The sequence below is a fragment of the Salvia hispanica genome, chromosome 4 (genome assembly GCF_023119035.1).
Source record: "Salvia hispanica cultivar TCC Black 2014 chromosome 4, UniMelb_Shisp_WGS_1.0, whole genome shotgun sequence".
Classification (NCBI taxonomy): domain Eukaryota; kingdom Viridiplantae; phylum Streptophyta; class Magnoliopsida; order Lamiales; family Lamiaceae; genus Salvia; species Salvia hispanica.
Window position 1 is genome coordinate 2,601,251 of NC_062968.1, and position 24,443 is coordinate 2,625,693.

The 24,443-nt window shown below is 37.3% G+C and overlaps 5 protein-coding genes across 11 annotated transcripts; 1 reads left to right on the forward strand and 4 right to left on the reverse strand.

Moving 5' to 3' along the window:
• Positions 1-207: 207 nt before the first annotated feature.
• Positions 208-4,200, reverse strand: LOC125185659 (DNA-directed RNA polymerases I and III subunit rpac1-like). Its single transcript, XM_048082225.1, has 10 exons — positions 3,969-4,200; positions 3,685-3,870; positions 2,954-3,083; positions 2,784-2,864; positions 2,460-2,659; positions 1,889-1,984; positions 1,655-1,748; positions 1,363-1,479; positions 745-892; positions 208-526 (listed from the first exon to the last, which is right to left on the reverse strand). The coding sequence occupies exons 1-9, from the start codon at positions 4,095-4,097 to the stop codon at positions 789-791; spliced, it is 1,137 nt and encodes a 378-aa protein (XP_047938182.1). The 5' UTR covers positions 4,098-4,200; the 3' UTR covers positions 208-526; positions 745-788.
• A 1,571-nt stretch (positions 4,201-5,771) lies between these two features.
• On the reverse strand, positions 5,772-6,569 carry LOC125219730. The gene is made up of 4 exons (XM_048121779.1): positions 6,488-6,569; positions 6,246-6,419; positions 5,987-6,177; positions 5,772-5,900 (listed from the first exon to the last, which is right to left on the reverse strand). The coding sequence occupies exons 1-3, from the start codon at positions 6,500-6,502 to the stop codon at positions 5,989-5,991; spliced, it is 378 nt and encodes a 125-aa protein (XP_047977736.1). The 5' UTR covers positions 6,503-6,569; the 3' UTR covers positions 5,772-5,900; positions 5,987-5,988.
• Positions 6,570-13,528: 6,959 nt separating this feature from the next.
• On the reverse strand, positions 13,529-14,876 carry LOC125217750 (nuclear transcription factor Y subunit B-3-like). Its single transcript, XM_048119275.1, has 2 exons — positions 14,828-14,876; positions 13,529-14,019 (listed from the first exon to the last, which is right to left on the reverse strand). Exons 1-2 carry the CDS (start codon positions 14,874-14,876, stop codon positions 13,529-13,531), a joined length of 540 nt encoding a protein of 179 aa, XP_047975232.1.
• A 1,636-nt stretch (positions 14,877-16,512) lies between these two features.
• On the forward strand, positions 16,513-21,599 carry LOC125223231. Of its 7 annotated transcripts, none has more exons than XM_048126270.1 (9): positions 16,513-16,762; positions 16,913-17,073; positions 17,796-18,571; positions 18,651-18,769; positions 18,855-18,942; positions 19,033-19,467; positions 19,544-20,012; positions 20,130-20,302; positions 20,405-21,599. In XM_048126270.1, the coding sequence occupies exons 3-9, from the start codon at positions 17,810-17,812 to the stop codon at positions 21,359-21,361; spliced, it is 3,003 nt and encodes a 1,000-aa protein (XP_047982227.1). In that variant the 5' UTR covers positions 16,513-16,762; positions 16,913-17,073; positions 17,796-17,809; the 3' UTR covers positions 21,362-21,599. The 7 variants fall into 7 exon arrangements, with proteins under 7 accessions (XP_047982227.1, XP_047982229.1, XP_047982230.1 ...); XM_048126272.1 differs by having other exon boundaries at positions 16,913-17,027; XM_048126273.1 differs by lacking the exon at positions 16,913-17,073 and having other exon boundaries at positions 16,513-16,768; positions 17,787-18,571.
• A 311-nt stretch (positions 21,600-21,910) lies between these two features.
• Positions 21,911-23,900, reverse strand: LOC125219176 (ER membrane protein complex subunit 8/9 homolog). Its single transcript, XM_048121080.1, has 5 exons — positions 23,599-23,900; positions 23,371-23,517; positions 23,221-23,280; positions 22,257-22,423; positions 21,911-22,160 (listed from the first exon to the last, which is right to left on the reverse strand). The coding sequence occupies exons 1-5, from the start codon at positions 23,797-23,799 to the stop codon at positions 22,130-22,132; spliced, it is 606 nt and encodes a 201-aa protein (XP_047977037.1). The 5' UTR covers positions 23,800-23,900; the 3' UTR covers positions 21,911-22,129.
• Between the last annotated feature and the right edge of the window lie 543 nt (positions 23,901-24,443).

The following is a 24,443-nucleotide window of genomic DNA, read 5'->3' on the forward strand; positions in this document are numbered from 1 at the left end:
AATTAAAGGGACATAAAAAAGGAATTTTTTTAATTTCATTTTTCTGTGTGGTGGATTGCATGTAGAGAGGGGGATCTCCCTTGGTTGAGTGACACATATAACATAAACTCTTGTGATTTAGTCAAGAGTCCATTCCCCCACCAAACTACACCAAATAGGTCAGACCATAAACCAAAGAATGTTTCTCCTCAGACAAACCACCATTCCTACAGCAAATTCATCATGTAGATTGTAGAATAATCAAGACCAAATTTCGTTTGAATTTACATAACTGCTCAAAACTTGCTAAGAGAGTCTGAGATGAGAAAAAGGTAAAATGCCAAACAAATTCATGCAAAGATGTTCCTAAAATATAATAATGTGATTTAACCTGCAGACAAGAATCTTAGGAAAATGCTTCTCTAATTGGAGCAGATTACATGGATATATTTGTCTAGCACTATATGCTCTTCACATGTGATTTCTGAGGATTTAACATTCTTTAATTCACGAGCCTCTAAAGTTGATATTGTACTCCTTTTCCTGGCTGTCACATAACAAAACAAATTAGAGGTTAGACATTTGGCTCTTTGTGAAAACTCTTCCAAGTCTGACATTTTAAATTACAACATAACAGGAACAAAAAAAACTTTTCTTAATAGATGTAGTATGAGAATTCTTGGTTTTTCAAATCCGCCAGCAAAATAGAACTCAAATTGAAAACCCATTCATACTTGATCTTTTAAGTGATCACAGTGTGCTTACATTATACTTTGATTGTCCCTGGAAAACTTTCCTTCCGAGTTGCCTCACGAGAGCTCACTTATCACCCGCTCACACTTGTCTTCCAGAATCTTCACCGCTTCAGTGAACAATACTTCAGGGGGCAATGCTCCCGTAGATTCAATTGTAACTGCGGAAGTAGGGAAATAAGGATCATAAGGTTCTACAGACAAAAACACTACACATAATTATCTAAGCTTTAAATAATTAGAGTACAACTGTATTTTACAGTAAGAGTTTGATGTTATCTGATGCAATTAGAGATTGTGAGTAACCTGATCCTAAAAACTATCTAAATAGGGATGAACTGAAGAAGAGAAGTATAAGCAAACAAGTTAAAAGCAATTTTTCCAGCCATATAGATATCTATGTTTAACCAACTGTCAACCTACTTTACTCAAATGTTGAATTTATTCATGTTGTTGCAGCTTAGGTGGTACAGATTCAACGATTATATGTTGTCATAGATATTAATTGGTATACCCAGTAAAGAGAGCCATGATAAAGTTCCACATTAAAGTCCTACAGTGGAAATAAAATCAAACTCCTACTACAGCCACTATATGCGAGGGATTTTAACATCTTCAAAATTATACTTACAGATGAAATGATCTTTTACTCGCCGAACGGCCACAAGCTTTTCCCAATCATCTCCTCTGATGCATTCACGGCAGAGGGTACAAGATCTAGGCCTTGCCACTGTTGCTCTTTTAGAACCTAATTGGCAGTCAACAATAAACTAATAAGTAACAACTTACACAAACTCTACCTGATGGACAAGACCCATACATCTGAAACAATCTAGTAATGCAAATAAGTTCCAACACGGTTCATTAACAATTTAAACATGAACGATAATGAACATCAGCTCACAAGTTAGAAGTCACATTACCTTTACCAATATCTTCAATGTCAAACACTTTTACAGGACATTTCTTGACAAGTTCTTCAGCCTTTTCATCCACAATTTCTTCTAACAAAACAATCTGCACATTTATAGATTTTGTGAAGTGTTATACTCTTGCTCTTATTTGTTAATAAGATATTTTGAAGAAATGGTATAGATTAATTTTTTTTATATATTTTAGAAGTAGTATCTCTAGTGGGCTATAGAAAATTCTTATACCTCAGGCAGCATCCTGTACCAAGCAGTGGCTACAGGCGACCACTTAGCATGTGTCTTGCCCATTCCTTTCACAGCATGTGCTTCCAGCTCAATTTCCTGCACAGGTGGGATATTATTCTTAGAAACTGGAGTATGTGGGCTGCTTAGTGTTGCTTGTACAAAATGAACTCCAAACCAACTCCTCACTTTGAAGTTTGAATGTAATTAAACCAATACCAAACTATAATGATGAAAGTGAAACAAATGGTTGTGTTTGTTTGGTCTAGTAATTATATATGTACGGAGGAGATGGGGCAGTGGGGGTGGAGGGAGTGGCAGCGGCGCCGGTGGTGGGTGGTAGTGGTGGCGGCGGTAGAGGAGGGTGGTGGCAGCGGAGGAGGAGGGTGGTGGTTGTGGAGGTGGTACATGGATGGTGAAGAAATAAGGATATGGAGGAATCTAGATCCCAAGTAAGGAGTGGGGAATCAAAATATGAAAATTGAGGAAAGGGAATCGCCTAAAATTGGAAACCAAACACCAATATGGAAATAACGCTTAAAGAAAAAGATCATAAATATCAACACTACAATACCTGTTTGGGTCCAAGTTTAGCAAGAATTATATCCCCATGCTTGGTGGCAATTGGGTTGTTTGCAAATTCTGGCATGGAATCCTGACTACAACCGAAAGAAGTGTAAGTTTTTGGCTTTGATGTCGAATCTTGATTTGATTTCTCTGTACTTAGTGTGAACTCACTGCCATTGGGCAACCACTTTAGTTCATTGGACTTCACTGTATTTTTTAGTACCACAAAAGGAAAGGCATTAAGATTGCATTCTCAGAAACAATTTTAGATAGAAAAATCGTTTATCATAAGATGAGAAATATTTTTCAGTGATTGGGCATTGAGTAGTACCTTTAATACGTGACCCCCCTTTCTCACAACGTGCATGAAGTTTAAATACAATGGTATTTTTCTCATTTGGTTCATCCTTTTCTGGAGAATCAGAAGACCTAAAAGCATCAGACATCATGCCTGACCAACTTACAAATGAAATCAACTAAAAAATAAGATGAAATTTTAACCTGACATATAATTGAAGTGTCTTGGATCAACTTTAAGTGGGACAAGACCCAGTCTGTGGGAGAGCACCTCATCTTGTATCACTGAGGTGTTATTTGCAATAAAAACCTTTTCAATAGCCATGGTGGGGAGCTAGACCAGAGAGAGAGATCAGCCATTAGCCCAACCAAAACTTCAAAAGCATATACATCTCATAGGACCAAGTTTATATAAGAAACAACGATCAAGAGGCATACATTATTACAACACTTTCAGCTTTACACCCAAAACAAATAAAACATTTGGAACCAGACAATTATATCTAGCACTTTAAACATAATTAATTATAACAATATTCACAAATTTACCAGCCTTCATATTTCACACTTTTCATCTAAAAACAGAGTCTTGAATAAGTAAGCTCATATTACACCTTCATCACTTCAGTATTTTTCTCTGCTGGAACAAGATAACTAGCACAGAATCGGACAGTGAACATTGCATAAATCCCAGTAACCAATTCAATTACTTTTAATGATAAAAGTTTTGATTTTTTAATGCAGAGATCCCAGAAACTCCTCTTTTCACACATTATTTACACTACAAATCAGCAAGTTAAAACAATGATATCCAACTGCAGGATATCCATACATACCTTAACAATAAACTAACTAGCAAACTCCAGATTATAACAGAGAAGAACAAAAATAATCTCTTCAATTAAAAGAACTCAATGAACATAATCAACTCGCACCTCAGCTATGAGGATTCTTCGAAAAGCATTTGCAATAGAAGCATCAATACCAATCATATCGAACTCCATGTCATCCTCCGTGAGACTAATCACTTCAACCTTAAAATTGTTGCGAAACTCCGGCAGTCTCAAACTGTTATCCACTCCCATCGCCGCATAAGCACCCGAGTATTGTACATTCTCGGTCTTTGATGCCAAAATTAAAAATTTACATGAATCAAATTAACTATCGAAAAGAAATTTAACAAGAAAATTAGGGAAGAAACGGGTGAGTAGGTGAATACATGAGTTGGGGCATCGAGAGTGCAAGAGACGCGGGTCCTCTGCAATTGAATGTGCGGCGGCAGCTCACCTTTGGGGATATCAGGCAAATCCCACACAGGAATTTTCTTTGATTTTTTCTCAGAAACCATATTGTTTCACTTGTCGACCAGAGGAAAGGAAGGAGACGCGTCGCGCGAGTGTTTTAGGGTTTAGGGTTTTGCTGATTTTGATTTAAAATCTTTTTCGGAAGGAAGAAGATGTAGCGAATAAGTACTATACATGAATATTTATTTCAAGTTTTCAAATTTGATTTTTATAAACTGATACTATATGGAATTATGGAGTATTTACTTAAATAATATTAGGATATATTAGGAAAAATATAAATTATAATTATGAAAAAAAAATATCAAACACATTATTTTCATTATTTTAAATATTTTTTATATATAAAATATAGTTTTAGTCCTCAAAAACTACTACTTGAGCGCTATCAAATTAGGTACCTGCAGGTACCCGATCCCGAAATTCGCGAATAACAATACGCAATATCCGATCCAAAACTATAATCAAGTTTCGGGTACCGCATTACATGGTGATAGAGTTGTACAGTATATTTCAATCTATCTAAAAGTTCTCACTTTATGCTATTTTAATTATGTATTTTAAAAATAATAGTTTTTTTTTTATTTCTTTAACATATTTCACACAATTTTTTATTACAAAAATTGTACTGTACTTAAAATTTAGCTATTTTATATTGATTGATGTAAATAAACATAGTAATTCGTTATATATTTATAATTTGAATATATTTCCATATATATAGGTTAAATAGAAACATATGTGTAAAAAAATACAAATAGATATCAAGATAAACTGGGCATATAAATCCCACCATAGATTAGGCCATTGGGTGGAGGGACTTATTTGCCCTGATTGGTCAACATTACAAATCTTTTTGTGGTTTCAATGTTAAAAATTAAATTGCACAAAACATAATTAACATTATGAATCTACGTATTCTGCAGTTAACATTTGAGGAGTTTTAAAAACTCCGTATTTATTATTTTTTTTCAAATTAACTTCTCTTCAAAAGATGCTCCTTATTTAATTACTGTGTTTGAAAAGGGTTATTAGCATGTAAATACATGAACTTTCACTTTTTTCTGCTTTTTCCTCCGAACTTTATTTTTTGAATATAAATGCATGAACTTTAGACTTTTTTTATTTTTCCCCAAAATATAATTTTTCCCCAAATTAAAGCTGAGGTGTTCATCGGAAGTGCCAACATGGCAGAATCGCCGGTAATCAAAACGACGTCGTTTGTTATGAAATGAGGTAATTTGCTTGTAAATACACAAACATTTGAGATATTCTATTTTTTCCCCTGAACTTTTGAAACTTTTTGATATTTCCCCAAATCAAATAAAACTTTCTGGCATTTCCCCAAGCTGCTGGCACTGGAGTTCAGAAGCCGCTGGCACTTCTCAAACTGATTGTTCAACTCACTAATCTTCACAGTAAACACACATAAACAATACCCAAAATCAGTAAGATGCTAGTACATTTCTATCCATTCTATAAACAGTATTCAATTAAATATTCCTAACCCAACCAAAACACTACAATAATTTGACTAAGTTAGAACTGAAAACTAAAATTCAATTAATCATTTTTCCATTCAAATTAATTTCTCCATCATTCCACAGCACTTAAAAAGTTCATCATTAATCCAAACAAATATCACCAAAAATTAACAAAAAGGACTGCAGTTTTTTTCTAAAAAGTTGTAATCAAGCATTGTTCCCATGTGTTGGTGCTTTCCCATGTGTTTGTGCATTCTGACTCCCTTGTGTTGAACGAACTTTAACGACATTGCTTTGAATCCTAGAACTTGACGTGCTTAGAATCTCTTTGTTCACATGCGTTACCTTGTTGTGAGAAGACATCTGCATCATATACATTATGTCAGAATATCACATAAATTTTTCAAAAAATGAGCTTTAACAAAACAACTTAAGTTTAATCAATATACCCTCATATAAATGTTTCCACTCTCCTCAAAAAACCAATCACTCCAACTCCTTTCCTAGCTAATGCCCTTTCTTTCACTTGACGAGCATTTGCAGAGATCGATACTTGTGGATGCTCTTTTCGTGTTCCTTGAGTCAAGCCTGCCAAGCTATCTTGTTGTGGAATTTTCTTTGCAGACTTTCCCCCTTTACCCTAGTGAATCATATAGAAATGTAGCAATTAATATAGTTATATAAAGATACTACATGAAACTTCACTACCTTTTCTTTAGGCATTTTTTCAACTTGATCGTTCTTGCACCCCCTGTTGTTTTCCTTCACTTGACGAGCATTTGCAGAGATCAACACTTGTGGATGCTCTTTTCGTGTTCCTCGAGTCAAGCCTGCCAAGCTATCTTGTGGTGGAATTTTCTTTGCAGGCCTTCCCCTTTTACCCTAGTGAATCATATAGAAATGTAGCAATTAATATAGTTATATAAAGATATTATAGGAAACTTCACTACCTTTTCCTTAGGCATTTTTTCAACTGGATCGTTCTTGCATCCCCTGCTGTTGTGCCCTTGTTGGTGACACTTTTGGCAAGTCATTTGCACTCCTGTCCTCTTTTTTTTTTGAGGAAATTTAGGATCTTTTTCCTCAGGTGCTCTTCTTCTCTTTTTCTTGGGTCGACCAGACATTCTTCTTATCACTGGAGGCTTGACAGTGGTTTCTTCTACCTCGGGCCACATTCCCTGGCCCCTAATGGGTTCTAATCCCACCCTATAGCCCTCAAGATATCTACTTACTGTATAATAATCATCAACAAAGGTAGTTACATCTTCATTTTTGAACCTTATACAAGCTACAGCATGCACACACGGTATTCCTGTCAAATCCCAACCTCTACATGTACATGTACGATCCCTAAGATTCACAACAAACTTATCATCCTCAAAGTGAACCTCAAATTTTCCACCTAACGCAGGATGTGCTATGTGTTCTCGACTATCAAACTTTAACTTTTCAATCATTTTCACAATATTGGGGTAAATTCTTCCCTGCACACTTGACATGGTATGTAACCTGCTTACTTGTTGTGTCATGAGGGTACACGTAATTTTCTCAAACATGTAAATTATATGCTTGCCTCTAGCTTCAACAATAGATGCATTAAATGACTCAGCGATGTTACTAGTAATCACGTGCTACATGCAGAGGTGGAAATGAATGCCTTACAAAATTTCTTTGTATCCCTGCTAATGAAGTCTTCATAAGCATCTCGACTCTCTACCTTAATTTCTTGAATGGCTGATTTGAATTTCTCTACATAAGTGCTTTTAACTGCCTTCCAATACTGTTTCTTTAGATCATGTTCCTTGTGTGCCTTCTTCCAATTCATGTACACATGGCGCGCGCAATTTCTATGTTCAGCAAGCGGCGCTAAAGTATTGACTGCATTTGTAAGCCCCTGCAAATTCAAGCATTTAGAATAATTAATAAAAATTTTAGTTAATAACATAAATAAATCATAAATGTATACCTTCTGTTGATCACTGATAAATGTCCATCCCGCTCCATCTGCAATTTTAAGATCCTCAATGAGACGCTTTAGAAACCATGTCCAACATTGTTCATTCTCTACCTCAACTATAGCCCAAGCAATTGGATATATTTCATTGTTTCCATCCTGTCCAACGATGCTCACTAAAATTCCACCCAAGAAAGTCTTTAAGAAGCAGCCATCAAGTGCAACAAAGGCCTACAACTCATCTTGAAGCCTTTCACTAGTGAACTAAAGCCAATATACAGTCCTTTGAAAACATTCCCATTATCCAAAAGCAAATCAAATCTGCCCTCTTTATCAACTCTTCTTAGTTCAGCTATGTAACTCTTGAGTAAACCATAATGTTCTTCAATTGATCCTCTTAAGAGCTCTACAACAATGGCCTTAGCTTTGTAAAGTCTATTTTTATTGACTTCACTCGCATATCTTTGAAGGATGTCCATTGCTAAATCCTTCACGCTGAAGTTTGGTCGCAATCTAAACACATTCAAGTATTTTTTGGCAATCCATTTTGAACTTATAAGCTTGTTATTCATATCCCTATGACAATCATGTTCACCATCATATCCCTTGATTTCAACAATATTTTTATCTCTCACAACAAGGTGGATTGCATTTGGCTTCTAAGCGATCTTTTTCAACCCTCTTAAAGTGTATAAATTTCCCGGCCTCTATAGCACAAGTCGTAAGAGCCTCTTTACACTCAGACACATCCTGAAATTGCATCCCAAACCCAATATTTAAGGTGCTATGATCACATTTAGGATTATAAACAACCCTCTTTCTCCTACACTTAAAACGGCCAATATCATCATCATTGTCATTACTTTCAAATGAATGCACATCGCTGTCAGAGCTTGCATAATCGGAAATATTCTCATTATCATCATTGCCAACACAGCCATCAAGGAGTTTAGTGATATCATCATATAGCACTGTGTTCCTTTCTTTTACAACAATGTCATTCTCATCAAACAGTTCAGTATCAGTTAGCTCATTGTCACTCTCCTCACTTTCAGATGGAAGATAATTCACATCTATATCACAACTCGACTCTTCATCGTCACTCACATTTTTCTCAATATTTTCAGCAGCTACTTCCTGACTTTTCTCCTCAAATCCATCTTCCAATCTCCTCCCACCATCTATAAATATACTAATTGTTCTAATTCTGTGAGAAAGATAAGCCAACATTTGCATAACTTCCTTATCAGATTTTATAATCACATACAAATTCCGACAAGGAATTTTGTAGCACATCTTAGACCATGACATAAAGCCTAATATTTTAACTTCTTCCTCAATGTCAAAATAACCAAATTTATCAGGATCAAAGCCATATCTCCCAATAAAATCTCCCCCAACATAATTTTTAACACCATCTACGTCTTCAAAACCACCTCCATAATGAAAATAAATGGCAAATTCATCACTGCAAATAAGAGAGTGGAGAAAAATTGCATCATATTTAGTAAACACTTGCCATTTAACATAAATCAGGCGTGTGTTTGTGTGTTTGCTGGACGTGTGTTTTGAGCACAACAACAATAATCCTTTTTAGCCCCCCCCCCCAAAAAAAAAAAAAAAAAAATCACTAAACCCTACCAAAAACATAGTTTAATACTTCAAGACTAATCACATAACTTACCTATGCAACTTTTCTCCAGAAGATTTGGATGACTTGGGACCACCAACAACTTTATCCACCATTTAAAAAAGAAAGAGCTTGTCCAAGAGAAGAAAAATAATTTATAGAAGTAATGGTGAAAGCGGTGGGTTGAGAAAGGTGAAAGGGTGAGAAACACGGTGGTAAAAGTGATTGAAATATGAAGGGTTTTATTATTATCCTAGTCAGATTTTATTTATTCTATTTTTTTGCCACATAGATAATAAAATAATATGTATTTTCCACATCAACTTCAATTTGATCGGAATTCTTCATCGGGGGAAAAATAAAAAAAAATTCAAAGTTCATGCATTTATATTCAAAAAACAAAGTTCGGGGGAAAAAGCAGAAAAAAGTGAAAGTTCGTGTATTTACAGGCTAATATCCCGTTTGAAAAAGTCTTGAAAGTAATCAAAACACATCTTTCAAGCGTGACAATCCTTTTTTCCTCCCCAAAAAGGCCAGATCTCTATTTAACGTATACTATGTTTCAATCTAAATGTTACAAATTCTTTTACATAAATTTAAGTTTTCATTAGATACCGAAATTCCGATAATCATCATTATGTTTAGGGGTGGGGAAACGGTTTCAGGTTCTCGGTTAACCGAGGACCGAAAAAATAAGGTTAAGGTTCAGTTCCGGTTAGTGAGTTTTGGATTTAGGCGGTTCTCGGTTAACCGAGAACCGAAAAGTTATAACCGAAGAACCGTAATAGTTGATTGAATTTTAATCGTTCACCATATTCATTTTAATCAATCATCCATCAAACTAAATAAAAATTGTAAAAGACATTAACTAAGAAGAACAGTTGCTGACTTGCTGCTCTTTCTAAGAAAGAGTCGTTGTTATCTCCTCCTCTTCCTTCTTCTTTGTTGCTGCTGTTCCGACGCGGCTGCTACGCCGACCGCCACTGCTCTCTCCTCCTCGTCACTCTTCTTTGTCGTTGATATCCAATGCGGCTGCTGCACCTACCGCCATTGCTCTCTTCTCCTTGCCACTGTTCTCGGTAGTTGTTGTTCCGACGCAGTTGCTATGGGTGTCGAAACGGGTAGCGGGTATTGGGTACCCGCACACCCGACCCGATACCCGACGGGTATCGGGAACCCGTTACCCGACGGAAACGGGTAACGGGTCGGGATCTAGTAATCATATTTTTGGTTTTGCGGGTATCGGGATACCCGCTCGGGATACCCGATAATCCCGAAAATTACCCGATTTTAGTTAAGTATTTTGTAATCATTAATATTAATAAAAATTTTAATTATCCAGGTCACACTCAGATTTCTACATATAATATTTTTTTGTCTTTTTTTCTTCTATTAAAGAGCATACAAATACCAATCTTATATAACATACAGTAGCATATGTGATATGTATACAGTAGCTACACAAATACAGTAGCATATACATATAATCTAATCACTAATGATTATGGATTCTTTTATGTGATTTTAGGATGCACAAAAATACTAACATTACTATGGATATATAACTATCAACAAGTCGAGGATAAAGCAAATAATAAATAAAAACAAAAAAAAAATTTAAAAAATCGGGTCGGGTCGGGTCGGGTACCCGTTGTGTCGGGTGCGGGATACCCGACTCGGGTATCGGGTAATACCCGACATAGTGCGGGACGAGTATCGGGACAACAATTTCGGCTGAAATCGGGTGTGGGTACCCGCGGGTACCCGTTTCGACACCCCTAGCAGTTGCTGCACCGACCGCCGCTGCTTCTCTGACCGCCGTTTCTCTCTCCTCCTAGCCCCTCTTCTCTACTGCTGTTGTTCCGATGCTCCTACGTACTGTGCCGACTGTCGCTTTTGCTGCTCCGCTTCTCCGATCGCAATTGATTTCGGTTCCTTCGGTGGAACCGAAAAACCTATAGGTCCGAACCGATCGGTTCCTTAAGGAACCGAACCGACTAAGGGTTTGATTTCGGTTCTAGATTTTAGAAAAAATGGGAGTCGGTTAACCGATAAATCGGTTCGGTCAGAACCGAACCGACCGAATCCCCAGGCCTAATTATGTTATAAACCTAGTAGACTAGTTGTACTTATATCCAGTGACGAAGCCGGGAATTTTATATTGAGAGATCCAAGTTTTAGGTATTTTTTAGTGTCGGTATGACGGAAAATTGTTGCAATATGGGCAATGGAGAGTTGCAAGAGATATAGATGAATAATGAGAGAAAACTAAAGTAGAGATACGTAATAGAAACTAAATATAGATATGTTGCTCATCTTTAGAAATTAAAGTACAAGTAAATAAAAAGATAAGACTAAAAATCGGATATATGAAAATAAATAGCAGTTCGGGTAAGCCTCTTCGACATAAAAGTTTTAGAAATAAAACAAAGACCCATATTAATATAATCCATGACAAAATCTCAAATACAATTTCACGTAGAAATCGAAGAGATCTAATCAATTGCAAATATTGCTAGAGCCGTAAATTATCCCAAGATTAGGTATTAAATTACGAATAACCAAAAAGAGACAATTGTGTTACAAACATACGATTGTCAAATAAAGTTGTCGATACATTCAGTTTATTTGATATGTTCTTGTTTATCTAATTAGATAAATTATTTTTATATAGTTGATTAAATAAACTACTACGTATTTACTAAGATTTGTGAAATTTTAATCAATATAAATGATAATTGGCGTACAGTATATATACAAATGCATTTAATTTCGATTATAGAGAAAAGTAGTACTATTAGACAAAAAACTATTGGACACAAAGCAAGGAGAATAAATCAATTTGTTCAAGAGGGGATTAGAACTTGGGACACAAAACAAGATAAATAAAACAAGAGAAACTTATCGATTTGTTGAAGGAGAGAGTCGAACTTGGGACGCTAAAATTAGAGGCTTGGGTCTAAACCAACTACGCTACCTCAGAACTCATGTATATGTGTATAGAATATATAGTAATAATTACACTAGATGGGGGCCCAGTTGCCCCCTAGATCCCATAGTGGCTTCATCACTGCTTATGTGTTATGATCATATTATAAAGTGTAGTGTGAATCAGTTGGAGATCAATACTGAGAAAATGTGTATATATTGCCATTAACACAATGAAGAAAACTTAAAAGAAAGTATTAAAGTTGGAGCCACTAAAGAGATTTAAAGATTCGCCTCTAAAAAAATATGGGAAATATTTAATATATATCAGAGAAGAATGTTTGACATCATATATCAAAGAAGATATACATATTGAATGTTTGCACAACTACACTAGTGCAGCGTTGCAGACAGCGAAAACGACATGAGAACGTTGTAACGTGACAATTAATGTTAAAACGAATGGATTTTATTGACGATTCTTTCCGTAGCACTATCCAAATCCCACCTACAAATACCATATCGCATTCAAATGTGCAACATTTCACTTAAAGTTGATGAGGAACTGAAATGTTGCACATTTGAATGCAAAAGCATTCAAGTGCTCAAAATGATAAACGTGTTTTCGAAGAAGGTAATACTAATATACTTATCCGTTCGGTACACAAAATTGGAATAAAAATTCTATGGAACTGGATTTGAAAGAATTTTTATTCAATTCCAAATCCTTTGTTCGATAAAATGATATAATTGATATGAAGTTGAATTTAAATAAATTATGCAGTGTGTGTGAAGGTGTGTGTGTGTGTACAAGGGTGTGTTTTGTGTGTATATATGTGTGTGCAGGTATGTGTATGTGTGTGTCAATGCAGCTGTGCAGGTTTGTGTGTGTGCGCGCGCGCACGTGCAGGTGTGTGTGTGTATGTGCAAGTGTGTGTATTTGTGTGTGTGCAAGTGTGTGTGGTGTGTGAAAATTTTATTATTATTTGAAATTTGAAATTCCATTATCTACTTTTCATATGAAATTCACATCCAAACATTTTGTCGTACCAAACATTCTACATTCAAACAAAAATATCACACTTCCATTTCTGGAAAAAAAAAATCATCACTAATACCCTGAACTTCCTTCTATCTCTTCATTGTGACTCAAACTACATTTTATATGTCCATTAATTATTCAACTATACTTTAATCTTTATAATTCACGCTGAACAAAAGCTCATAAAATCTCATGACATCCCAAGTGTGACAATCTATCCATTACGAAAGTCGGTATTATACTTCTAATCCAAACCAATACTCACTTATTCATGGTCGATTATTATTTCTTGATTTCTTATTGAACACAAATTTGATAGGATTTTCTTAAGCAAAAGCAACATTATTATCACAAGTTCAAACAACAATGCAAAATCCGAATATAACTGTAGTCCATTTAAATCAAAATTAAAATAACAACAACAAAAGTAGGGTTTCCTACTGAAAGATGTTGTAGTTCCCAAACTCAGCCCCTGAGGAAGAGCCTTCACCTCCTCCGCCACCGCCTCCACCACTGCCACTGCCACGGCCACGGCCACGAGGGAGCGGCACGGGGCGACGGTTGGGATCTTGGGCGCGATGGTGTGCCAAGTAGAGAGCGAGCGTGTCGGAGTAGTTGTAGAAGCCCAAGGCATCCATGGCGCCCACCACGTCCTCCGGCGTGATCGTAATCCGGCTCTCCCCGCGGCACTTAGCGTTCGCCTCCGTTGTCACGTAGGCGATGAACTCCGTCACGCACTCCTGCACCATGTCCTTCGCGTCGTCGGAAATCTTCGCGTGCAGCGGCAGAGCCCGCCGCATTATCCTCTTCACGTTCGCCGACGGCACGAACTGCTCCGACCTCCTCATCGGAACTTGTTGCAACGGCGCCACCTCCTCTATCCTCTCGCCACCGCCACCGCCACCGGCTGCTGCACTTGCACCATCCTCTGTGATCCATAGGAGAGAAATCGATTTAATGTGACAAAATAAATGAATTAATTAGAAATAATTTATAATGAAATTAGCAAATGAAGGAATTTTGTTTGAAATTGTGAGTGTCACATTTTCTCATGGACAAGAAGACAAGTTTTGGTGTGATGGTTGATGGATTTTGTTTACTAGCTAACAATATTACTTTATTACATTGCACCAATTTTATAGAGGAAATTTTTTTTAATGTCAACATATTAACACGGTTTCCCTCCAAAGTAGAATATCAGAACTCAAATTTATTCATGCCATTAGAATCAAATTCTTTTCAACAAATGACACATAAATCACTTTGATAAATTAAAAACACACCATTGCATCTTAGAAAACAAGAAATTCAACCTTTATACATCAATTAAGAGCAAAAACTTAAAAAAGATATATTTCGACAAAGTTTTGCTAGTATATCATATCAACATGTTCATATACGAAGAATAACAAAATAAAAATGAAATAAACAACTTGCCTCACAAAAGTGGATAAAGAGAACCAATAAAATAGCACAAAATCAAAAGATGTCACTCGACAAATAAACATATATAGATCAAAACAAAACTCCACAGGAAGTTGACAGAAATCAGCTTTAACTTGTTAATAATTTATGCATAGAATATTATTTTGCAAAATTTAATTTGCTAACGATTTGGCAAAAGATTTGACATACTTCACAGCATAAAATTCAAAGAATTAAAACCAGTTGGCTCATGGCAAAAAAAGAAAAAAATCTAATGCATAAAAATTTCAGATTAAGTTTAGCACTTTTACCAGATCTGGATGCTACATGCTGAGAGTTAAATCCTCCTCCACTTTCCATCTTCAAATATATTTAGCAAACGATCTATTTCTTGTGATTTGACTCTTTAAACTGTGTGACTGTGAAGACAATTGGCTGAATATATAGACAAGAAGAGTCTTCGAAGTGTAGAAATGAGTCCACAAGATGCAATTATGGGGCAGGTGATCCATAGTCATTTTTTTTGTCAGCATAATATGTGTGTATTTAATGAGAATTGTCATTTAGTAAGAAAAAATATTAGTACGTTTTATTTTTATTTGGTAAGTAGAAATACCGTCGATAAAATTCTTCCGACCGGGCTTGTCGTATCGTACTATTTACTTAATTTAGGAAAAAATTTAATGCTGAAACGGCTTTAAAGCATCAACAACGGAAGGAAAATCGCGCACCGGGGACGTCCCACGTTGAAGGGGGGCGCATGCCGAAATGGCACACCAATCGCTTGTCGTTCGCGTGAGGCACACGAGCTTTGTTATTATTTTTTTAATTTTATAGCCAATTAATTATTAATTATATAAATAATTGCAAAGACGTTATACAGAAAAACACAACATAGTCTACTGATAAAATGTTCACTTCTTTTATTTTCCAATTCTGTATTCACAGTATATACCGTTTGTACAATATATATTTATGTCGGTATATACACGATGCACCTATAAATTGTGGTATATACCGAAATTTATCATATTGCAATATTTGGTAATGTATCATATTGCATTAAAAATCACAGTATATAGGTGACAAATCGCGTGATTTAGGCTGTTCTCGGGTTAAATTGTGTGAGTTTGACCGTTATCAGGCTAATCCGATAGCAACCCAATCAAATAAGGCCTAACATGAACCCGACATGTTAAGGAAATTCTCAACCCGAACACGAACCCGGCCTACTACTTTCAAACCCGAACACGACCAATAACAAGTCAAACCATTAACATATATGATTAAACCTGAATTACAAAATTGAAACCTAATACTACTATTAAACAGATTAAAAAGATTTAAACCTAATTTACATAATATAAATCGAATTAACATGAATATATAGAATACAATAAAAGTAGTATTTATACAAGAATCAAAATAATAATAGATTTTAATGGGTTACCTGAACTCAACCCAAACCGAAATTATAAATTCCTATTCCGATAAAGTATCATATCGAACTTATAGTGAAAATTCCGTATTTTTGGTACGATAAGTCCGCTCTTTTAGTATTTCGATATTTTTCTCCTTATTAAATTTTTCTTGCTATGACAAGATTTTTTTCACCCAAAATTTATGTTGCCTATCCAAAGTTAAAATCAAATTTCCGACAATAAATTTGAGATTGTTTTAATATGACTTTGCTAAATGTTTGAATGAAAAAGGACGTGGAATCTTAACCTTTACATCTCGAGAAAAGTAAAAATCAACCGAAAATTAAAGTGAGAGATAATGAAGTTTGCCATTTGCCATTTAATATGGGCGAGATAACGTCAAAAAGTAAAAAAAGTCAACTCTTACAAAATTTGGGCAATATTCTCCACAAGCAAAAAGTTTAGGGCCTAGTTTGAGAATATACAGAAGAAGAGGACTGAGTTGCAAATAAACAGAAGTGTGGATAGAGGAGGACGCTTCTCAAAACCCTAGCGCTATCTCTTCATTTTTTTCCCCAAACGAAGTCGTGAAAGCGTTTCTGGTGAAGGAGATCAGAAATTCTCTGATTTGAATAGCCGTTGCTCTCACACCTCCTTCCCTCCATTTTTTCATCTCCTGCTGCAAAATCCCAACGCCTTTAGCTTCTTCTTCAATTCCACGCCCAAATTACTTACATGGTTTGGGTTTTGGGGAATCGATAAAGCTATCGTAAGCGTTGCTTCGTCGAATTGACTCACTCGGGCTTGTGGCTTTTTTCTTTCTGGGTAAAAGTTCGTTTTTTTTTCTTCCCCTCTATGTTTTAGGTCAATTGCGTAATGTTTGATGTGATAATTGGAGCTTACGTTGAGAATCAGGTGTTTTGACACAGCTGATTATGCTCTAATTGTGCCATTTTCACTGGATTACGGATGTAGGGAATGGTAAATGAGTGATGAATTCGTGGATGGCGTAATCTCATGGATAGTTACATTGCCTTATAATCTTATGGATAGTTACATTAGTCTCAGGCTCTCAGCAGGCTCAGCTCAGGTGTCTGCTGGTGGCCCTCTGTTGCCTATTTATTGAGTGAGAGACTGTATGTATTATGGAAATTTTGACGCTATAAATTCACTGAGTCTGGTACTTCTTAGAATGTGGCTCAGTAATTATTGAGTATGCTTGTTAGGTTCTATTTGTAATTTTGTATAAAAATTTCATCTTGACGTGAGTTCACGTGTTCCGTTGCCAAATTCGATGGGGGAATGGGAGTCTAACGTGTGTGAAAGTCTAAGATACATACCTAATTTTAGTTTACTTAGCAATTTCAGTATTTTTGCAATAGTTCTTCATAACGAACCTGACTGCACCTCTCAGTGAATATTGAAAGTGATGTTGGTTGTGCTATTCACTATACCCGGATATCCATAAAGTGTTAAGTACATTCTTCATAAGTGAAAATAGTTAAGATCTAAAAAAAATTCTCTCCCCTGCCGAAAGTTGTACAGTTTCCTTTTAGTTGCATAAATAATTTCCACTTTCAGATACCTCATGTGCCTTGTCCATCTCTTGCTTAGTGCAACGTTTGTAATGGGTTGACACTAATCCATCTTAACTTGAGGGGTTGCAGTGAAAGTGAAATGCAGAACTGGAATATAATGAAAAACACTTGTTGATGACCTTAGAATAATATTCTCCTTCTAGATTTTCTTAAGGTTAAAAAACGTGGCCACTTTTAGCAATGTTGTCGTCACTAGCCAATTATATTTGAATGTGTACTGCTTGTTTCAATTGAGATTTGACTATCTGTAGATATTGCAGGGATTTCAGCGAATATGAATTCTGCACCGAGGCATACATTGCATCCTGGGCCCATTGATGACTCCGTACTTACCTTACAGGATCATCACAGATCTACAGAGATATGGAATGGTCAGAATTTTGAACCACTGACTTGCAGGAGGTGTGATGGCCACTTTTGGCGTTTGGGTGCCTTGGATCCTCGAGTGCAAGAAATGATGTTGAAAGCAGGTTTTTATGGGGTGTATAAGGCTGGTCGCATGCGGCTGGATCATGCTTTAATCACAGCATTGGTTGAGAGATGGCGCCCAGAGACGCATACTTTCCATTTGCCAGTTGGTGAGACCACTGTCACACTTCAGGACATTTCTGTGTTGTGGGGTCTCCCCATAGATGGTGAGCCTATTACAGGTGTCGATACCAACCGGTCACTGGATGAATGGCAAGAAATATGCAATGAGCTATTGGGATTCAGACCCCCGCCTGAAGACTTTGATCGCGGCCGCCTCAAGATCCGATGCTTACAGGAGAGGTTCAAAACATTGCCAGATGGTGCATCAGAGTGTACAGTGCAATTCTATGCCAGAGCATACATTTTACAGTTACTTGGTGGGCAGCTATTGTCAGATATGTCTAATAATAAGGTGAAGCTGATGTACTTGCCCCTGCTCAGGGATTTTGAAGTGGCTGGGAAGCTAAGCTGGGGTGGAGCTGTCCTTTCTTGCTTGTACCGGGCATTGTGCCGTGCAGCCAAACCCGAGACATCAGATATATGTGGGCCATTGGTCCTTTTGCAGGTTACAAGCCTAACATAAAATTTTTACTATACAGTCATCAGTACAGATTGATGTAATGGTCTTTGTGAATTCTACTCAGATCTGGGCATGGGAGAGACTGCCTTTCATCCGTCCAGGGAGATTAACACCCCGTGAGCAGCCACCTCCTGATGTAGTTGCTGGAGATCACTCTTTGCCTTCTGCCCCCTATGGTTCCAGGTATTCTCGAAGATTTGCTAAACTTGAAGTGCTCATATTCGACAATGCATGTATTTTATTAGTATGAATTGTTAATTGTTCGCAGGTGGAATGTTGGTTTCAAGCTGGAGACTGTGGGAACGCATGTCCTAGTCTTATACAGGGACCAGCTAGATAATATGAAGGACGACCAGGTTAATGTTCATATTTTACTACTACACGCAGTATCTGTTTTATAACATAATAATCCATTGCCAATATGTAAAATTTACTTCATGTTTTAGTTTATATGGGACCCATATCCTCCTGAAGTCTTGGCCAGCCTCCCCGAATACTGTCTTTCAGGAAGACAAATATGGCAGACAGTGGCTCCTCTCATCTGCTTTGATGTCGTGGAGTTCCACCATGCTGATCGTGTTCTGCGTCAGTTTGGTCAACAACAATCCATCCCTGCACTTTGTGACACTATCCCCGACATTCATTTGACAGATCGTCGGGGAAGACAGAATTATGATTGGGCCCATCATCACAGGCAATTTGTTGATATGTGGGCAGAACGCCGAGCCCGAGTCATATGTGGACCTCCAATTGATGGTCCAATGGATCAGAGTGATCCATACATGATGTGGTACAGAAGAATCACTCGCTTATTGATTGGTAATCCGGCCACTCGTCCAAATACTGGATATCAGGGAGTTGGAGGTGCTATGGAGGCAATGGTAGGAAACTTATAAAAAATCCAACTTTTTACCCAGCTGATTTCATGCTCGTGTTTTTGTATTTGACTTTTTTCAGTGTATCCAGGCCCAGAGCTTACAAAAAATATATCACCGTGCCTCTGATGCTATTCATGAAGGTTATGAGGTCTCTGGGGAATATGTCCTTAGGGAAATCCAGGAAATATGTGCATATTCTCTCAGGGCAGCTCATGAGGACCACCGTTTGACTGTGCGTCCTGATATGGGAGCAGCATCTCCATCGACAGCCCCATTTGTTCCACCCAAGGTTCAGAGAGGTCGGCCAAGAAAGAGGGGCACACTTACTTCTGGACGAGCAACTGATAGCCGAAGAAGAGGTTCACTGGTTTCTTCGATGTTTCCCACCTCATCAGAGGTGTCTCATTCTTTTAAGCCATCGAATCTGTTTCAAGGAAATGTTAGTGACGTGCCAGATACACCGGGGACATGGGATTCTGGATTGAGTGCCCCCGATTTCCAGGAAGATACTGATCCGAACATAACTCAGTTGGATCCTGAAGCTACAGGTGCAGTTGGGTTGCGAATATGATAGGGGGGGGGGGATGCAATTCTTGATTTTTTCATTATTGAGATGTGATTGTTTATAAAAGGCACTGTATAATCATTTTTATTGAATCTTGCAGAAACTACAAACCCAATGGTGCAGGCCCTTGAGAAGATTCGAGATATATGTGCATGTGCTTTGGGAGTGAGTAATCAAAACCAGGCCATGCTATCAACACATGATATGATCCCAGATGGTCCCAAGATGAAGCACTGCAAGCCCAGAAGGAAAGGCGAAATGAGTGGGTACTTGGTATGTACAAATTCATGTGTCAATCCGTACTTCCCATGTTCCTCTAGTGCATTTTCACCAACACCATCTACCTCGTTGGGGCCTAATGGTTCTCCTTTGCAGCCGCATGATAGTACCGGACGGGATGTTGAGCCTTTGGCTACACCAATGTCAAGAGAGTCTCTGCTTCCAGAATTACATGACAACTTGCACTTGGAAATGATAGAAATAGACACCCTTACCGGAAGCAGAGAAGCTTCACCATCTCCTGCCGATCCATCTATGCTAAATCTACATTGTGATCCCCCAGGTGGTCAGGATTCAGCCCTTACGTTGACTGATGTGAAAACAGATTTTTCACCAGGAAATGATGAACAAATCCAAACTGGTTCTGCAGCAGACGACAGAGAACAAGAAGTCACTGGGCAGGAATACAGAGGAATTGGCGATGAAGTCTTGCAACCGGTACCTGAACCTCCTGCATTGGAACCATGTTCACAGAACTCAGAACAACTACACCATGTTGATACTACAACATTTAATGGGACTCTTTTCCCTCATGAAGATGATCCCAGTGCCTCTATGGTTTCCACACATAACCCTGAAGTGTCAACTTTACACCATGAACCTATTGAGGAGGCAATGCATGTGAATGGAGTGGACAACAAGTCCATCCCTGAACCTCCTGTACACGAGCCCCAAGAGGCTGAGAATCCGCCATTGTCCGACTCCATGAGTCATGGAATGGAAGACATAAAACCCTACGCTCATCTTGCTGAAAAGAATATCCCAGAGCCATCACCAGCGCATCAAGATAGCTGTGGTGAAACAATCAAGGTTGATGAGGTAGATGGTGATGCTTTAGAATGTGGTCTAGCCAAGAGGAAAGGAGTGGATGCAGATAATGCTGACACGACTTCCTCTGGTCCGACTGTAAATTCACCCTGTCCCGATAATTCTCCTTTTAAGCCGTCGCCAGAGGGAGAGTTACAGGTTACTGAGAACGATTCTGCAGCAGCCAAAGACAATGTACAGAGGAAGTACAAGAGACAGAGGCGTTCTGCTCCAAAACAGGGGTAGTCCTTCCTTGCCCGTACCGCGCGGCTATGCATACACACTGCTGCATGTAACTTTATTCATTCGGCTTCTTCAATGTTAGTGTTCAGAGTTATTGCGATTGAAACTTTTCTTTTTATTGTTTGGTAGATTAGTAGATTCTCATTCCAGAACCATGTTTTTTTTTTGACAGTGGCTGCATGTCAAATAAGTTGATCTAGTGTTCATTTTCAATGTATATTATTGGAATTGTTTTGGTGGATGTATCTAGGCATGAAATTATTGTAATAATCCTCTGTTTATGATGATAAATAATACTGTATACTATTAATCATAAAAGTTACTACATCTTCATACTTTACAAAGAATCAAATAAATAATATATGATGATAGCTAAGTTACTAGTATTACTGAATCGAAATTCTATTAAAACCTCAGACGAAAAATCCAATTTCTGTCAGTAAAGTGAGTTTCAAGAGTCAGAATAGTATTGAACAGGCTTCATCCTTATGAATTACTATGATAAATGATTTCAGGCATAGCTTGTGAATCAAGTAAGCTTAAAGAGTAAAAGATCCACAAGGAAAAGTATAACATAAGATATAGAGGCCCCAAAAATTATAATCCAACATTCCAAGATTGATGTTGGAATGGGTTTAAAGCAAATACCAATAAACCAGACACGGTATATCTCAAAAATTTAACCATCAAGATACAGAAGCAGTCTTAAGAAACTAAACAGCCACTGAGTGAAGTCAACATTAGTGTACATCATCTTGAAACTTCTGAGGCTTAGTTGAAAAGTTTGGAGTTCAGCCAATCCCTACAAGAACATCATGAACAACAACCATTATTTTGATGCTATTATTGAGACCCCAATACTGCTATTTAATGTGGATGCCATTGAAGAGGTTCTTACTTGCTGATGTCGTCTAGGTGGTCATCAAAATCTGTGATGTCATTCCATTTCTCAGATGAGATGTAGTCCAAAAGCACAACATTAGCTGAAGGCTCCTTGAGAGCAAGCTGGCTATTCGCATCAGAACCGACTAGCTTCCAACTACTAGATGCATCCTTGTTATAAAGCTGAGTAACATAGAGACACAAGTCCATTTTAAAATCTCTTGGTAAGTGGTAACTCAAGACACATATTTAGCTATCCCCTCCTCTGGAGAAGGAGAGGAAAAGCCACAGAGAAGGAATTGCATCGTGATAAAGAGACAGTAGAATAATGAAGTTAACACAACCAAAAGGATGAGGCAGCTTCAGACTGTAGGATGAGATGTGCAGTCATATGTTGGAATTAATGTCTGTTATACTAAGTACAGGGTGAAAGTTTCATGTCTTAAGGATGGTATTGGCATTCCCTTAGTCACTTCTAAATGATGAATTATCTGTCAATGCATTTTTTGAATAAAATGTGCTAATTGTGAGCAAAGTCATAAAGTTTTAGGAGGTACACTCCGGTACATCCGGATGCACAATGCATCCATTCTAATCAAATAATAAATTTGATTATAAACCCTAACTGGAGATGCACCATACATCCCCCATTCACACAACCTTTTACCAACTTTTTAGCCCAATCACATTGTCTTAACAACCAAAGGACCCGTAAAAAATCACAAGGAGTAGCTTATATCCACTGCTGTATAGATCTACACTAGCTCAATCTCGAAGACATATCAGCTGTAGGATCAAGCTTAGGTCACAATCGCGTAAATGAAATGTCAATAATAGCAAGCAAAGTTTATGCTTTTCCTCAACAATCACATGGAAGAGCTTAAATCATGTACTAATTGAAATCTATCTTCAACACGAAAAGGCTTGGAGATATAAAATTTCCAAGCTCACAACCTATGAAGAATTGTAGCAGAAATTACCTGCACAACTGGACTTCGGTCTTTCCCCTTTTGTAAAGATTCAAGCTTCTTGTTATCCAACTATAAAATCACAAATCAAAACATGACAAAATCATCAATAAACATGATATCAAGCTTTCAATTCTCTCTCAAAACAAATGAAAAACCTACCAAAAGCACAGCCGCCTGAGGAAAATACCGAGTTATGTGATCTCCAATATTCTTAGCCACACCGCCGAGTTCAAAATCGTCGTATCTCTCGTTGGCATGAAAGTAGCCCACGATGCTCAAGCCTTTTTCTCCATAATACTCCTCAATCTATCAATTTCAAATCTCAATCGAATAAATCAAAATTCGCTAAATTCGCAAATCAGTGAAGAGTGTGGAGTGTTAACTGACCATAATGAGTGCGATTTCAAGGGGGGGAAGGAGGCCGATCTGCGAGTGGAAGAGGGGAACGGAGTCAACGATCTCCACCCCGGCGCCGGCGGAGCGGCCGAGGAGGACGGCATTGACGGCGGAGGTGCGGTGCTTGAGGGCGTGGAGGACCAGCTTGATGTAGGCGGTCTGGTGGATCTCGTAACGCGATTCACCACCCATGATTCACTGAGTTGGATCAATTCCGCCAAAAAAAAGTTGAGATTCACTACAAAATTAGGCTTGCGGAGTTGGGGTTTTCTCTCTTTTATTATCACCAAGCCCTCTCTGTTTTGTCTATTTAAATTTTTAATACAAAGAAATTTGTAAATTATGGTTAAATAGTACTCCTACTAATTGGATTTAATGGTATTAACTAATCTGTGACGATATGAATAGTTTTTACAGTTTTCTCTGTGCTTTAAAATAATCCATAAGATTAGTATTAAAAATTTAAAAACAAATAGTCATAGACTCATAAGGGCATCCACAGCAGTGTCTCTTATCCGTCTCTTAACCGTCTCATCTCTTCACTATTCATGGGCCCCACTGTACTTTTCACTTCATCTCTTAACTAAGAGATAGCACCCACATCCATCTATCTCTTAACCATCTCATCTCTTAACTATTCATTCAATTTCATTTTTCATTTTTATTTTCAACAAATCCAATTAATAAAAAACACACTTCATTAAATAAAATAAAATTACAATTTAAAATCCTAAAAATAAAAAAAAATACATAATTAAAATCCTAAAAAAATAAAAATACACACCATTAGTTGACGCATTTGCTCAAATGGATCCATGAATTGATTAAATTTGGGA